The sequence below is a fragment of the Seriola aureovittata genome, chromosome 19 (genome assembly GCF_021018895.1).
Source record: "Seriola aureovittata isolate HTS-2021-v1 ecotype China chromosome 19, ASM2101889v1, whole genome shotgun sequence".
NCBI lineage: Eukaryota > Metazoa > Chordata > Actinopteri > Carangiformes > Carangidae > Seriola > Seriola aureovittata.
In genome coordinates, this window is record NC_079382.1 from 7,634,666 (window position 1) to 7,650,000 (window position 15,335).

A 15,335-nucleotide genomic window follows, 5' to 3' on the forward strand; every position below is an offset into this window, starting at 1 on the left:
TTTGCATTGGGTTGGTTTGAACATTCAGAGTAATGGCATGGTGATGCAAATGATGATGGCAGTGAATCTGCAGTAAGACGGTTTAAAAGAGGCAGCAGCATACAAATGAGCAGGACAATTGGAGTTGTCATTAAATAAAGCCAAGGGGCTTGCACTGAGGAGCCATTACTGTAACCATTAGCTTACTTCTGTAAGATATGGTGCCAGAATCGCTTCCCTACCAGACATGTAGCATTGTACTTGGAGTTCAAAATAAAATCCTTTCCTTAAGAGGCGGTGTTATTTAAACAACTAAGATCCTAGCCCTGTCTTGACTAGCTTCCTTTCTCAGCATAATGAGGCATCATGCAAGAGGAGGATAAATTTTGTGGTACTGTGCATCTCTGTGAGCTGAAGACGACATGAATCTTACACACTTTGTGTACCACCTTTCTTATTGCAAATTAGTCACTGTGTTCAAAAAGAAATATTGTTTTAACCACTTCAGAGATTTCTCTTTACCGTTTAACATTTAACCTCTAACCTTCGTTTTGGTAAACTTGGAATAAAAGTCATTTGTAGTCTGTCTTAAGGGTTACTTGAACATTTACTCAGAATACATTTGGCAAAGCACAATCCTTCAACCCACCAAGTTTATCAGTTCATCTTTTCTTTTCGCTTTGGTATACTAACTAATCATTGTGTGTGTTTCAGCAATTGTGGATGCTCTATCGGACCCAAAGAAGTTCTTGACCATAGCAGAGAAGAGAGCCGACCAGATGAAGGCCCTGGGGATTGACACGGTATACGACAACAAACACACACACACACACACACACCTGAAGCCTCATATTGGGTTAATCGAAATGCTTATTCCGTAGTATTTTGAATAATTATTTCTGATTGACAGGGTAAAACTCTCACGCTCTCATACAATTAAGAACGTCATCACTTTACACTTAAAGCCATCCTCTCCCTGTTGTAGAATGACATAGCAGACGTTCCCAGTGGAAGCTCAAAGAACGACAAGAAGGGAAAGGGCAAAGGAGACACTGTGAAGGCCAGTGTGACACCACAGGCCAGCTCAGACATGGCCCAGACCTCCAACTCCGCACAGAATAACACAGCAGAAACCAAGAAGGGTATATACTGACCTAAATCATACATATTAAACACATACATTTGTACAGTATGTACACAGAGTTAAATTTCTTTTTCCTCTGCTGTTACAGACACTGCACTCGTGCCTAATGTCAGCATTGATGACTTAAAACAAATGAAGGTCGGTATCCCAACTCCTGACTCTAAACTCATAACACAGCCCCTGCAGTTTAGTCTGTAGAGATGTATTAAATGCGGAAGAATAAGGAAAAATGTATTAGTAATAATAGAGTAATATATGGTTCAAAAAGGTAATCCAAGAAATGGATTTTATCATGGCTGTACTATAACTATACTACTATAATTACCCTCCTGTAATTTGGATAATAATTTGATTGTTCAGCCCCAGAAGAAAATAGTGTGCTGTATACGTGCTACCATAAAATGCCTATACCCAGCCATTATATTGACCCTGTCTGGTGTGTTCAAAGGCTCTTCTCTGCATGACCTGTGCAAGATAACTAAATTTGCCTCTCTCCCACTGCAGACGTACCTTAAACTGATTAAAAAACAACAGAAGGAGCTCAGCGCTTTAAAGAAGAAACACTTAAAGGTGGGTGATTGATTTAATGCAGACCTGTCTGTTGAAAATGCAAAGAGGCTCCTGCTTATTCTGGGCGGTTATTGATGCTCAGAGGGACAGAAACAGAGCCAGGGGGCCGCTTCCACCTTTCATCTTCCACTGACCATCGCTTCATCGCTGTGTTCACGCGCGCGCACACACACACACACACACCACACACACACACAACACACACACACACACACACACACACACACAAAGACAAGCACACCATCTGTCCATTACAAACACAGATAGATGCATCCACATAATTAATTTTAATGTTTTATAAGAAATTAGACTTGCAAAAGTTTCTTTTCCTTTGACCAGAGCTCACCGTAGAGATCACGGTGGGTGCTGGCTCATTTATAGTGGCTGATTAATTATCACAGTATTAAGTCCAATTGCGTAACACATGTATAATATGTACCATCTAGACCCATCTGTTGACTGAACAAAGATGACTGTTGGCTCATTACTCGATGTGGACAACAACATATGAATGTTTTCAGAATAATAACAGCTCTGTATTCATTTTGATGTGGTGCACCACCACAACAAGGAAATAACCACCACTGCAAGAGAAATGTGAAATTTAAAAAAAAAAAACTTTTGGAAGTAATGATTATAGTATGATTAAAAACATTTTTAGCTCCAGAACCTTAACCTAAATCATATTTTTGGCCTAACCATAGACTGATTAAGGACAAATGTAGAATTGCCTCTCAGAAGCATCACAGCTGCACAAATATTACACTGAAATACTTTTGTTTTGATTTCAGAATCTGCTTTATATTATTCTGATGCTTCTCTGCTCATGGAGGAGATCAATACAGGTCGAAACTGCACCTCCACAGTATAAATAAATACTTGAATGATGCATGCTTTCTTTTTTCAATAGGATCAAAATATAATGCAGAAAACTCACTGCACCCAGGTGGAGAAGATAGTGTCTCTGCATGATAAGGAGAGGACAACCCTGGAGAAACTACTAGAGAAAGCCATCAAGAAACGTGGGTAAGTGGGACAAAAAATAAAAACAAACATGCTCAACGTTCTGTGAAAACCAAATTAGGGGGGAAAAAATGAAGAATACAATGTTCTGACATTATGGCACTGCATAGCCCGGGTTTGCAATGTAGAGGTCGATGGATACCAGTCTGCTCAGTGACGGAGCTAAACGGTGAGAACTGCATTTAAAGTAGCTAACTCTGATAACATGGAGAAACTTTTGTTTGATCTACATTTTATGTATGTATTTGTTTTTGACCACAAAATTATGAGGATGCAACTTATACACTAGCTTTTGGCTAACTGGAAGGGTATTTAGTCTGTGATCAATAACACGGGTCTCTTAAAAACTTGATTTTTCCCGATTGACATCCCTCTTTTGAGATGAAAACACTTTAGTCAAGTCAGTTTTTATTTGTATAGCACCAATTCACAACATTCACTTTCCAAACAGAGCAGGTCTAGACTTTCTCTTTATAATAATATTTACAGAGACCCAACAATTCCCACCAAGAGCAAGCACAACAGTGGCCAGGAAAATCTTCTTTTTAAGAGGCAGTAACCTCGAGCAGAACAGGACTCAGGGTGGGCGGCCATCTGCCTCAACCGGTTGGGTTTTAGAGAGAGAGCGAGAGCAAGAGAGAGCAAGAGAGAGCACAGAGGAAAAGAACAAGAACGTACATTCTAGTATCAATACTTAATTCTAGATTTGACTTGCATGTTATTTGTCTTTTATATGTATTTGCTATCCTTACAGGGAAAACAACTGCCAAGAGCTGAAGAAGGAGACAGAAGATAAGATCCAAACACTAGTCACTGATCACAAAGCCAAGGTAAGACTGCAATGGCTTCGCATCCCAAAACCCACATCCTTTCCACAGTTATTTGCGATGAGGATGACAAGTGCCTCAGCTGTGGATAACCGACTGTGTACATGTTGTGTGTGTGTGTGTGTGTGTGTGTGTGTGTGTGTGCGCGCAGGTAAAGGACATCACAGCACAACACACTAAAGAGTGGTCAGAACTGAGCAGCAGTCACGGCAGCGAGGAGCAGGAGATGAAGGACAGCCACGTCACACAGCAGTGCGAACACCTCAAGAAACTCCTGGCCACCGTCCAGGAGCAGCAGACCATGCAGCTCAAACTCATCCATGAACGGTGAGAGGTTCACACACAGATGAATGCATAACACCCATTCAATGAAGGCGATCAAACCCAGAGGGACATCAACCCTGTGGTTTCATTGCTAAACTGAAGCGTCATTTCCCTAGCCGTTGCTTGCAGCTACAAGTATTACTGTTGTTCTACATACGTTCTGCATAAGTTTCCTCACAGTAAACGTGGCTTTTTTTCCCCCACAATTTCAGGCAAAGCAAAGAGATGCGTGCCAACCAGGCCAAGATGTCCATGGAAAACAGTAAAGCCATCAGCCAGGACAAGACCATCAAAAACAAGGCAGAGAGAGAGAGGTGGGTCACCTACAGTGTACTGCATCCATCGGTTATCATGTAGACATTCTCTCGTAACTTTTCTGCGGCACTTGTAACACCATGGTCCTGTCTTTTTGTTCTTTAGGAGAGTGCGAGAGTTAAACAGTAGCAACACCAAGAAGTTCCTGGATGAAAGGAAGAGGGTGAGTTGTTTATAATTCACTTCTTTTTTTTTTTTTTTTATATTTAGCTAAATAATACACCAGGAATTCTCCCTATTTAGTCCTTGCACAGGTACCGCATGTATACTGCTACATATAAATGTTTGGATGTGTGTTGGTACTTCAGTAGTTCAGTTTTACAGTGTAAATACAATGAAACATTTATTTTCTAAAGGTAATAGATAGATAATAGATATAATAAATAAATAAAGATAATAAATGTCTGGTCAAGAAGAAGACCGCACATTTGCCGCTTCATCATAACAGAAAACATCTCTGAATAAAATCTCTGTTTTTTCTTTATTAACATGTTGTATATTAACAACATTAACATGCTTTGCTCTCTTAATCAAAGCATGATTGAACACAGTAACAAAAATTGCCTTCTTTGATTTTGCTGTTGAATAATAAACTAAAACATTTTGGTTATCACAATTTGTTTCACCCAAAGTTTAAAGAAAACACTCACAGTTCACATCAAATCAACCCTGAACCACTGCTCTCAGTGATCTTTGATGGCCTTTTAATCATGGATTGAAACTCATTGTTAAAAGTTACTATTTATTTATGAGTCTAAACAGGAGCTAAATGGTCAAAATGTATTGCCCTTGTGCCTGTTGTATCTGCAGCTGGCTATGAAGCATCAGAAGGAGATGGAGCAGCTACAGAAAAACCAGAGAGAACAGTTGGAGAAACTGGAGAAGTTCAATGAGCAGGTACAACACTGAATAAAAGAATGAACCTCGCAGTCAGAATTTCACGACCAATATACTGTAGATTTTAGGAGAAATGGCTGAAGTTAACTGGTCAGCCATCCAACTTGCCATTAATTGACAGCTGTTCTTCATCTGAACTGCTGACATGTCTAACCTCAGCATTTATCAGACCAATTTCCTTCACAAAACAGTGTTCCTGTTTATGGACCTTCCTGCTCCACCGGCTCTTTAAGTATACATGTAACTCGTGGCTGGGGACTACTGCAACTGATTTCTCCCCTAGACAATGGCTCCAGTTTGTATCATTTGTGATGTACTGTAATTAGTTTTACAGGAAATGTTCCACAAGGCTGGCATCAGAACTGTTTTAAGGGACTCGAGAGACAAACTCTTACTGTTGCACTTTTCTTCTTATAGAAGCATCGCTTCGCACACTCAGTTGAATAAACCGTGTCTCTCTACCCTACACTTTATAGTGTACATTACAAATACTAGAAATTAAAGTATAGTTTACCCTTGCATATAAATGTCTCATGTTTCCATCTTTGCCTTTTATTTTGTCATCTGTCACACTCTGTTACCTATTCATGTTTTACTTGATACACATAGTCATTTGTTTTTAATATGATTTGCTTCTCCTGGCACAGCTTTTGAAATCACACCATGCAAACAAAGAGGTTCAAGGTAGGCATCTCCATCTCACTCAACTCTACCTCTGATACCGCTTCTGTCAGTGCATCACTTGATAATCATGTTTCCTTCCATCTCTTTACCTTCTACATCTCAGTCATGTTACTTATTTTTTCGTCACCTCACTTTTCTGCTGAGCCTCTTAAAATCTGTATTTTTTTCTGCCTTTTTAAATTCCTACTGTAATGAGCAGTCTTGAACTGAATCACCACTGAGTAAAGCAGGGAAGTGGCATGCGACAGACCTGTCTTTGAATAGATTTCAAGATTTAAAAAAAAAAAAAGTGATTCATTTCCATTTGTATTATGAAATCCCATTCCCACATCTTTAGTCTGCAGCTCTCAGGGTGTCAGCACTGCCAACTAGCAGCTTGAGTCATTTATCACCATGACTCACCATCTATTACTACGAAAAAGAGCCAGCTCACAACCTGCTCCACTGTGCTTTCACTCCAGCTCATAATCATTTGCTTTCATAGTATGTGACGGTGTCTCAGCACGGACGTTTTGTGGCAACCGTTACATGTCACCCCATCCAAGCATTTGGTTTATGTTACCTGCAAAAGTATGCAGTTGTTGGCACCCATCAGAAGGGATTATTGCTGAGGTAGAAACAGAAGTGTCGCTCTCTGATCAACTGATGAGCAATATAACATTAAGAACTTACAGCTTCAGATCAAACTTGCAGATATTGAAATTGGTAACAAAAGACAAAAAGTGGATCCTCTGCACATGTTAGAGGTGGGCATTTAGTGTGAAGGCTACTTTCCATGGCTGTGTGTTTTCTTAATGTATTTTTGTCCCCTCAAAGGCCAAGGACATGCAGCAGATGGTGAAGCTGGAGGAGGAGATGGACCGCAGACCTGCCACGGTGGTGTGAGCGACTGAGACTGAGACACACGCCCACACGTATACATGCACACACACACACACACACACGCACACACACAAGTGCAGAAACACTCCACCACAGTTAGCCCTCAACAACCCAGAGACGAAAAACCCTGCCTACATCACCGTCTCTGTACTTCTGTCATGCTCACACACAAACACACAGTAGCTCTCTTCACCTCTTTTTTTTCTTCTGTTCATTCACCTGCTCACCCTGTCCTCTAAACCCTTACCCCACCCACTAACTTTACACCACTGAGCCATTGGTGCTTATCACTGTTTGACAGGGGGTTTAACCACTTATCGAGTAAGGAAATGTTACCTCGGAGATGAAGCAACAGAGTCAGACGCATCCCCTCCTCCATTGCATGTAGATCTAAATTTTCTATCACCCTCACTGTTCTCTGTGATCTACGGGCAACACAGCTGCAGCTATTGGTGGGGACACACACACACACACACGCAAACACGTTCACTCATGGGTCGGATGAAGTGGACATCCGTTCCCTTTTTGACTTGTTTTTATTTTTTATTTTTTAAATCGGTACCCAATTAACAGCTCCTGAGACAGCGTGGATGAGGGGAGAAGAATATGTATAAGATTTGTCATTTCAGCACAAATGAATAAACTTTGTGAAATACACTGTACGCTACACACCAGTCCTGTCCTGAGCACTTTGTATGTAATAGGCCATCATAACAATGTGGAAAATGTAGCAGTGCACTACTAGAACTACTAGTTTTCTGTATTTCAGTAAGAATGTATTTTTAAAAAAAATCACTGTATGAAGGAGAAGCAAACCCCCAGTGTCGCCTAATCCTACAATGCAAGTTGTTTGACTTCACAAAAGAGGTATTATTGACTTTTTTTGTTGTTCAACAATGTTACAGATGAGTATAAAAAGGCTTATTATAAAGTTGAGTCAGAAGACTGTGAAGGGAACAGGGGATACTGCTCACTTTATCGTGGCCGATTCCTGTCAAATGTAGTTTTAATCATTAGGCTATACCCAACCCAAGAGATGGTGTAATATCTTCCCCTTAAAATGACATACTGTAGGCATTTCTATTTTTTAAAATCTGCTTATAGTCAATTTTCACAAGTTTACAACTGCAAAACTCTTTAATACAACATTCTATACTCATCATTTGTGGCTCAAAATCATGTATACTATGCAAGAAAAAAAGATGAACAAACACATGATTCCCTCAAAATAGTAAACAAGACATGTTTTTTGAAGTTATTGCTCCAAACTGAGGCAATGTCATTAGTAGTTACAACACCTAGTTGAAAAGATGACAATATAATGAACTGGACATCTACTAGTAAGTACAAGGTTAAGTAGAATTACGATGGTCCTTTGCATTAAGGGGTTTTGCACTTAAACTGAGAATCAAGCCAAAGCTGTAAATGAATCCATTCTTGGCAGCACGTTAATTCTGCTGTAATAATTCTTTTAATTGACCGGCCTTTCACCGTCAGACAAGAACTTTGGCCGACAGAAGTCAACGCCATTTCGTCTTGTCAGTTTCCCACTCATTAAGGCGTTGTTGAAATGAAGTGCTCCCTTAATAGCTTCTTGACTGCACCTTAGCAACTTCAGCTAGTAATCCTCATCGTCCCCCTGCTCGCCTTTCGGGCCGGGGGACATCAGACACAATAATTATAACAGATTTGTAACGAAGCCTGTGACATGGCTGCCACACACTGTCCACACTGGGGATTTCAGACTAGGCCTGTATCCCTCTATGTCCCAAAATGGTTCCCCTTAAATGTAGCAGTTATACAGAAGGTTTAAGGAAGCATTACTGTTATCAGCGCAGTTGATACTGCTGTACAAAAAAACTACTGCAGAGAGAGAAATGTGATGGAGAAGTACTATAAAGTAATCCCATGGGTACTGTAGTATTGTGCACATATGATGATGCCAGGCACTGACACTGCATGGCGTACCACCGACAAAGATCAAGCAAAATGACAAAAAGTCAAGATATGATATGAAACACACATAAATATGAGGATAACGCACCTCTAGGTATTTTGGCCTTTATAAGATTTTTTCCTGTTGTTTTATTCTGCTGTAATTCACTTAGAGGGTAAACGGGATGTTCTTGTATATACTGGAATGTATGTAGTTTAATTTTACTTTTTGACCAATTGTGTTCCGTCATTCAAGGGCTCCGGGATAGAGTGGGTCTGCTGGAAATTGGGGAAAGACATTTATCAACCACTGGGATTTCTTGTTTGTTTTTGTTTCTGTTTTCCAGTCTGCCCTTACTGCACCACACAACACAGTATAAAACTCTCACCACATATCTAGTGCAGAGATAAACGAGTAAAAAGTGCTTTTAAATTTTATTCCATCGCTTTCAAATGTGCCACACAGTGTCTGTTAGGACGTTTAAATTATTTTATGAATGATAAAATGCCAAATTAAGGGGTTATTTATATGAAGATATATATATATATAAATAAATCAATATATATATTATATATATTAGATATAATGTGTAGTTTAAGGTTATTATGTTTGTTAGAGGCTTTTTTGCACTAGTTGAATGTTTATGTTGTGTGATTACATGTAACCTTTGGCTCTAGTTTGTCAAAAAAAGCAGATTATTTTTGCAGAGCAACGTCACCGATTTGAGTTCCTCGGTTTCTACTGTATCTCCTCTGTTTTCTATTTTAACTGTAGCTTGTCAACAAACCATTCTGTGCGCGTTTTTGTATTTATATTGTATTGTTGAACTTATAGCAATGAAAATACCGTTGTTATCCAGCTCCTTTAATACTGTTTTATAGTATGTGTACCAATAAATCCAGGTGTAAAATGGGACATAACCCTGTGGCTCATTTGTGTTTTCTTGTAGGCTAATTGTGAGTCATTTTCTTGTATGTCAGAACACAATCTTAGCGTTTGACTAGTCTGTTTATTTAGTTGGACGGAAACCAAGAGATAACCCTATTAACTGAATATAAAAATAAATAAAAATAAAAAAAATGAAAGTGCTATTTTGAGGAGGCAGGAATATTTAAATAAAGCTCGTGGGGTTTTGTACTTCAACAGCACCACCATTTAAGAAATTTTCTTTTCTTTGACTCATTGAAAATTCCAACATGGATGCTTGTCTCCTCGGTCTCTTCCATCTGACATCTGGTCAGTGCTTTGAAAATGTCTCAAGTGGAGTCGCACTGTGTGTAGGCCAGTTTTAATATTGTCTAGAGCGGGAGTGCGCAGCGTGCGTACATACACCACCCACACACTTATTTATCAAACAATGACCACCGCTGTCTAATCGCATTCAACAAGTGCGAGATGGATTCATATCCCAGACCCGCTCTTGAACGCAGGCGGCTCCAGCGCTGAAGCTTTTGTCATTATAAGCCAAGTATTTCCATTAGAAAGACGGACAAAGCACGCTAATTATGTTTGCGTTGCCGGGCAACTCCGTGGCTTCCCCTTCACTATATAACAGCGCTGATGGGTTTGTTTTGTCCGCACTCGTTGAGTGGAGAGGTTTCCAAGCCTGCTCCAAATAAGTTTTTGAACCATTTAAGAATCATGCTCAAAGCTTCCGGGAAGTCTGACGAGCAAACGGGCACCAAGATCCTCCTGGAGGCGATGTCCAAGGATAAAGTCCACCTGGCAAGGTTTGTTCTGGACGCGCTGGATGGGGAAATCGTGGACTCCATAACAGAGGGCGCACAGACGCCCCTCATCTCGTCTGTCTTGCTGCCTGACGGCCAGACTCGGTGCAAGTTTGTAGAGCTTCTGCTGCAGAGAGGGGCCAGTGTCAACTGTCAAGACGGCAACGGGCGCACCGCCATCAGTTACGCCTGTGAGAAAGGCTACCTGGATGCTGTGAAGATCCTGGTCCGAAGCAACGCAGACCCGGAGATTGTGGACTGCTGGGGCAACACTGCCCTGATGTACGCCGCAGTAGCAGGTCACTCCCCCGTTGTCGAGTTTTTAGTGAGAGCTTTCAAGAGGCTGGGTCTTCAGATAGACAGGCAGAATAAAGTTGGCAACTCTGCTGTCGGAGTGGCAAAGTTTCTCGGCCACACAGAGTGCATCTTTGCGCTCACTAACAGCTCCAAGAAGGGCCGTGAGTCTGAAGGTGGCGCACTCACTCAGCCGCGACTTAGTCTGAGATGTGGCGAAGTGAATGACAAGTTTGAGAGGAAAGTTGGACATTTAATGAACAAATTCGGGGTCCTCCAAACCTGCAATCGTGCAGATTGCCTATTGGTTCAAAATTGTACATGGCAGCCAAGACCTCCGATTAGGCAGAGTAAATTACCATCGATGGACTCAATAGAGGAGTTTGAAAGAGAGAATGACAGCTCCTCCTCGCCTCCTCAGGAGCTAAACTTCTCTGGAATCCTGACCCATAAAACCCATTCCGACCATTCTCCCAACTGCAAGCATCGTAAAACCGGGGAAAGGCCGACCGCCATTGAGGATCATCTCCCCCCGCTTATACAGATCTGTGAGCCTCAAAAATCAATTTTCTTCTCACCTCGGCCCAGCAGAAACACGCCCAAACCAAGCGCGACCTCCACCCTGGGAATATTACTGACTCCCATCCTAGCCAACAAAAGTGAGAGTGAATTGGGAACAGAAAAATCGAAAATGTTAGACTTCGGTGTTCGCAGATTTCACGACAGCTATTACCAGAAAAGATGTAGTCTGCCTACCAGTATCCTCAGCCCCACACCTCCGGAGCGCACACTGGTGCCTTTGCTTAAATCCAGAACCGTGAGAAGGCGCGAAGCGTCTCCCTGCAAAGCTGAACCACAGCAGTTTACCGCGCCGGCCGCCGCCGCCTCAACCACGACTTTCTCAGTGTTTAGTAACAAGCTCTTACGCCGATTTACCTCCCCGGAATTTAAAAAGGACGTGAAGGACCTGGATCCAGTGTTGACTTCAGGGCGGATTCCGCGATCAGAAACTTTCCCCCAAAGCATAAAGCATCCCCAGGTCGGCAGTAAACCCAGCATCGACAGCATCAGCTCCGTAAAGTGCGAGTTTGACTTTCATTTCAGAGTGCCAAACTCTTAGAAGCCACAGTGCGTAAAAAGTGTTTGTACTTATCCGGCACTAATCTCAAGGCAGCAACGTGGTTACTCTGTTAGACCTGGTTCCATCAAATATATAATCTGTTACATTCAATCACGCAACTTTTCTAAATTCAATCCCTGACCTCCTGATCCTCACTGACCTTCAAAACTCAAATGCCTTGTCCAGACAGCGTCGATGTCTAATGTTGTCCTCACTTTTTAACAACATGGTGACCTGCAAAAGTTTCTGCCATTTCTACCCGATCGGACAAAGGGAGTAAAAACGAAGTCAACGGCTTTTAACTACAACTTAACTGGAAACAGCAGGTAGAAAAAAAATGATCAGCATAAACCATGTGTGTGAATCCCAGCAGCTGCTAGCTGGATACTGCAGCTAGAGTGAAACGCAATGTCTTACTTCTAGCTTCAGCAAATGTGTTTAGCAGCATTTGCCACTCCTTTTGGAGTAGGTGGGGGTTGCATCGAAGGTGGAGGGGCGATGTGCAATAAATCATAAATCATACAGCATTTACTTGTGTTGTCTTTCATACGTCTCTGTATCTTTCAGCACAGCAGTTCAGATTTATGTCAGGGGATCTGCCATCTCCAGGTACTGATGTTAATGGTTGGTGCAGTGAATAAAATCTCAGTATCCGAAATGAACATGCTGTGTTGGGGTGACTGTGTGAGAGAACGGGAGGCATTCAGAGACCATTACCGTTTACGGTGTTTACAGTTCGTTTTTAAAAGGCTTTGCACGTCGTTTTTGTTCTGATAACTGATTTCGGTTTATATGTGAGCTCATGGACTCACACAGAGAGAAATTATTGTTTATGTTCGGGTAATTAGTCTCAAGATTACGTTTCATAAAGCAAGAGGGAAATTACGCCCTAATAGTTCCAGTGCAGGGTCACTTATGTCATAACTTCTGAAACGTTTCTCAATATCTCGACACAATAAATATCTTTCTTCCAAATAACAGTTTGGTCGTGTCAGTAAATGCAATGAAATCTCGCCTCATCGAATGGTAAAATTAAAAGAGGATTTTAAGTCTAAGTGGATTTTTGCAGCTCTGATTCTCACCCACTCTCAGCTGCAACCGTGCTGAAGTGGAGTTTCAGTGAGGGAGGGAGGGGGTGTTGTCGGCGTTTCCCTCCAGACATACATCATTTCAGCCCATCCTACAGCTGCTACCACAGAGATGGAGACTACAGCATTGCGGGAATAACAGACTGCATGCCGAGTCCTTCCTCGCAGGAGACATTTTATTTGACGGACTTTTTCTTTCAAGACGGACCATTTCTCCTGACGTTAATAATGTGTAGAGGGAGCTCAGTCTTGCGGCTGTCACTGGGTTAAAACCTGTCAACCTTGGCGAGGGAGGTCGGTTTGGGCAGCCAGAACTCCTCGGTGCTGGCTGATTCTGCAGTGCAAACCGGATCTCACGTCCAACCTGGAGACATTTTTGCTGCATTCACGATGATCTGAGCGTGACTTCTGAGCGCTGAGTAGAGGCATCCCTCCTCTCTCTCTCTTTTTCCTTTCTCTCCCGCCTCCCCTCTCCGTCTCTTTCTTTCACTCTTTTCTTTTCGTGGTTTCAGCACAGGCTGCCCATTCAATTAGCCCCTTTTTTCAGCGCTGGGGAAGCTGAGAGAGATGGGACGACTCGGTTTCAGCACCACGGAGAGCGCCCGACTTCTGCTGCTCAGTGTTTTTGGTATGTGTGTGTGTGTGTGTGTGTGTGTGTGTGTGTGTGTGTGTGTGTGTTGTGTGTGTGTGTGTGTGTGTGTCGTGACTCCTCACTGCGTGTGCACCTACTGCGCGTGTTGAAGCATGACAGTGTATGTGTGTATGTATGTGTGTGTGTGTGTGTGTGTGTGTGTGTGTGTGTGTGTGTGTGTGCGTGTGCTTGTCTTTCAATGGGTTGTAATGATTCACCTCTTATTTCGTTCTAACATTAATAATCCCTCAATATAAAATCCGGCCAAAAACGATCAGACTTGCAGTTCATCACTTCCTGACGTTGTTTAGACTGCAGCCAGTGGCGTGCTGTTGCTCCCCTGATACTGCAGATTTCAGTCTCCTGTGTTTTAACCTGGTTTTGACTTTGCCGTGAGGAAACAGAGGTGATATGCCAGTGATCAGATGTGGGGGGCCTTCAGCTAAAATCAGAGCCCATTACGCCGCCGTTTATGCTGATTCTGCATGTTTTGATGTGTTTGCGTGAACGTGTGTGCCTCATCTGTTACCACCTAGACATAACGCATCCCCACTTCCAACCTTTCAATATTCTATTCTGTTCCATTTGGTTACCAGGTGTGCTGCTGCTGTCCGTGGTGCTGGCGGAGCAGGAAGGGGAGAACCTGTCTGGTCTCTCCAACAACCCGGACAAAGCCATCTTCGCGGTCCGGGAGAATGGCACAACATGCCTGATGGTGGAGTTCGCCGTGAAATTCCTCGTGCCATATGACGTGCTTGCGCTCAACGGGATAGACGTAAGGAATCCCCCCATGCATTTTAATACATGTGGATGCTTTAAAAAGGAAACGCAGAGGTTGATTCAAGCATGTAACATGCGTAAAATGTTGCTTTGTGTTACAGACGTTAAAGGTTTATCCATTGCGCGTAACGGCGGTTGCAGCGCTTGAAAAATGTTTTACATGCACAATATTTTGACATTTATTCAAATTGACCGTTTTCGTTCTTATTAATAAGGGAATTAATTTTATATTACATTAGAACATATTACATCACATATTACATTCGAACTGGATTTTGGAAACTGTTTTTGTAGTGTATAGTCGTGCGTAAAATGCTGACGACGCGAAGAAAAGGAAAATGTTTTTCAATATCAAACTTTAATAATCACTAGCTACAATGACTTTCATTTGTTTCTGTTTGCAAGAACAACTCATTCACATAATGAGTATTTTTTAAATACTTGGTTGCTTTATAAGTTCGTGCGTAAAATGGAAACCAAATGCTAAAAACTCCTTCCAGTGACATTTCAGTCCGTAATCTGTCCCTGTCTGCCACGTGCCTCTTGTGTCTTTTTTCAGCTGATCACCGAGCAAGCGTCTTTCACTCTGCCCCGTGGTGCAGAAATCGAGGGGAAATGTGGGAGCACGGAGTCAGAGATCCACATATCCTGGAAGAACAACGCCTACGTTCTCCGCATCTACTTTTCAAAGGTGGGCGAGAAAAGCCAGAGGAAACCGATATAATGTCTATACTGTATCATCATATGCAATAACAAAAAAGGTCGGAATCATCTCCTGGAAATATCAAGACGCCACCACATCGCCAGTCATCACAAAAATGTACATTTTCACAAATATAATCCCTTCGAATCCTTCTCTCTCTTTTTTTTTTGAGGAACTCAAAATTAGTTTGTAAGATGCCTTCTGTTTAGAATTTATGCTTAAAACTTCTTCCTTGAATTACACGCTATTCACCAATCTTACCAGCGGAAGTATGGTCTTTGTACTCCAGTGGCAGTTCCTAAATAATGTGCAGATATTTTAGTTAAATGAATGACTTCACTCATCAGAAGAATATATTGCATTAAAAAAAAGTTTCAACAGTCAATGGAAATCTAATTTGACGTACGCTGG

At 41.8% G+C, this 15,335-nt stretch overlaps 3 protein-coding genes across 3 annotated transcripts in view; all 3 read left to right on the forward strand.

Annotated features, from left to right (window-relative positions):
- LOC130187448 (1-phosphatidylinositol 4,5-bisphosphate phosphodiesterase beta-4-like) overlaps positions 1-9,501 on the forward strand; it is a 64,438-nt gene extending 54,937 nt beyond the window's left edge. Inside the window, exons 29-39 of the mRNA XM_056405077.1 lie at positions 694-782; positions 965-1,121; positions 1,212-1,261; positions 1,628-1,693; positions 2,604-2,719; positions 3,471-3,546; positions 3,695-3,870; positions 4,080-4,181; positions 4,288-4,345; positions 4,993-5,079; positions 6,580-9,501. Of these exons, the coding sequence (XP_056261052.1) occupies positions 694-782; positions 965-1,121; positions 1,212-1,261; positions 1,628-1,693; positions 2,604-2,719; positions 3,471-3,546; positions 3,695-3,870; positions 4,080-4,181; positions 4,288-4,345; positions 4,993-5,079; positions 6,580-6,648 (1,046 nt within the window). The 3' untranslated portion in view covers positions 6,649-9,501. The remainder of the gene's footprint in view (positions 1-693; positions 783-964; positions 1,122-1,211; positions 1,262-1,627; positions 1,694-2,603; positions 2,720-3,470; positions 3,547-3,694; positions 3,871-4,079; positions 4,182-4,287; positions 4,346-4,992; positions 5,080-6,579) is intronic.
- A 101-nt stretch (positions 9,502-9,602) lies between these two features.
- On the forward strand, positions 9,603-12,785 carry LOC130187445 (uncharacterized). Its single transcript, XM_056405074.1, has one exon. It carries the CDS (start codon positions 10,142-10,144, stop codon positions 11,720-11,722), a length of 1,581 nt encoding a protein of 526 aa, XP_056261049.1. The 5' UTR covers positions 9,603-10,141; the 3' UTR covers positions 11,723-12,785.
- A 149-nt stretch (positions 12,786-12,934) lies between these two features.
- Positions 12,935-15,335, forward strand: part of lamp5 (lysosomal associated membrane protein family member 5) — a 6,158-nt gene continuing 3,757 nt past the window's right edge. Inside the window, exons 1-3 of the mRNA XM_056405076.1 lie at positions 12,935-13,438; positions 14,038-14,216; positions 14,781-14,912. Of these exons, the coding sequence (XP_056261051.1) occupies positions 13,378-13,438; positions 14,038-14,216; positions 14,781-14,912 (372 nt within the window). The 5' untranslated portion in view covers positions 12,935-13,377. The remainder of the gene's footprint in view (positions 13,439-14,037; positions 14,217-14,780; positions 14,913-15,335) is intronic.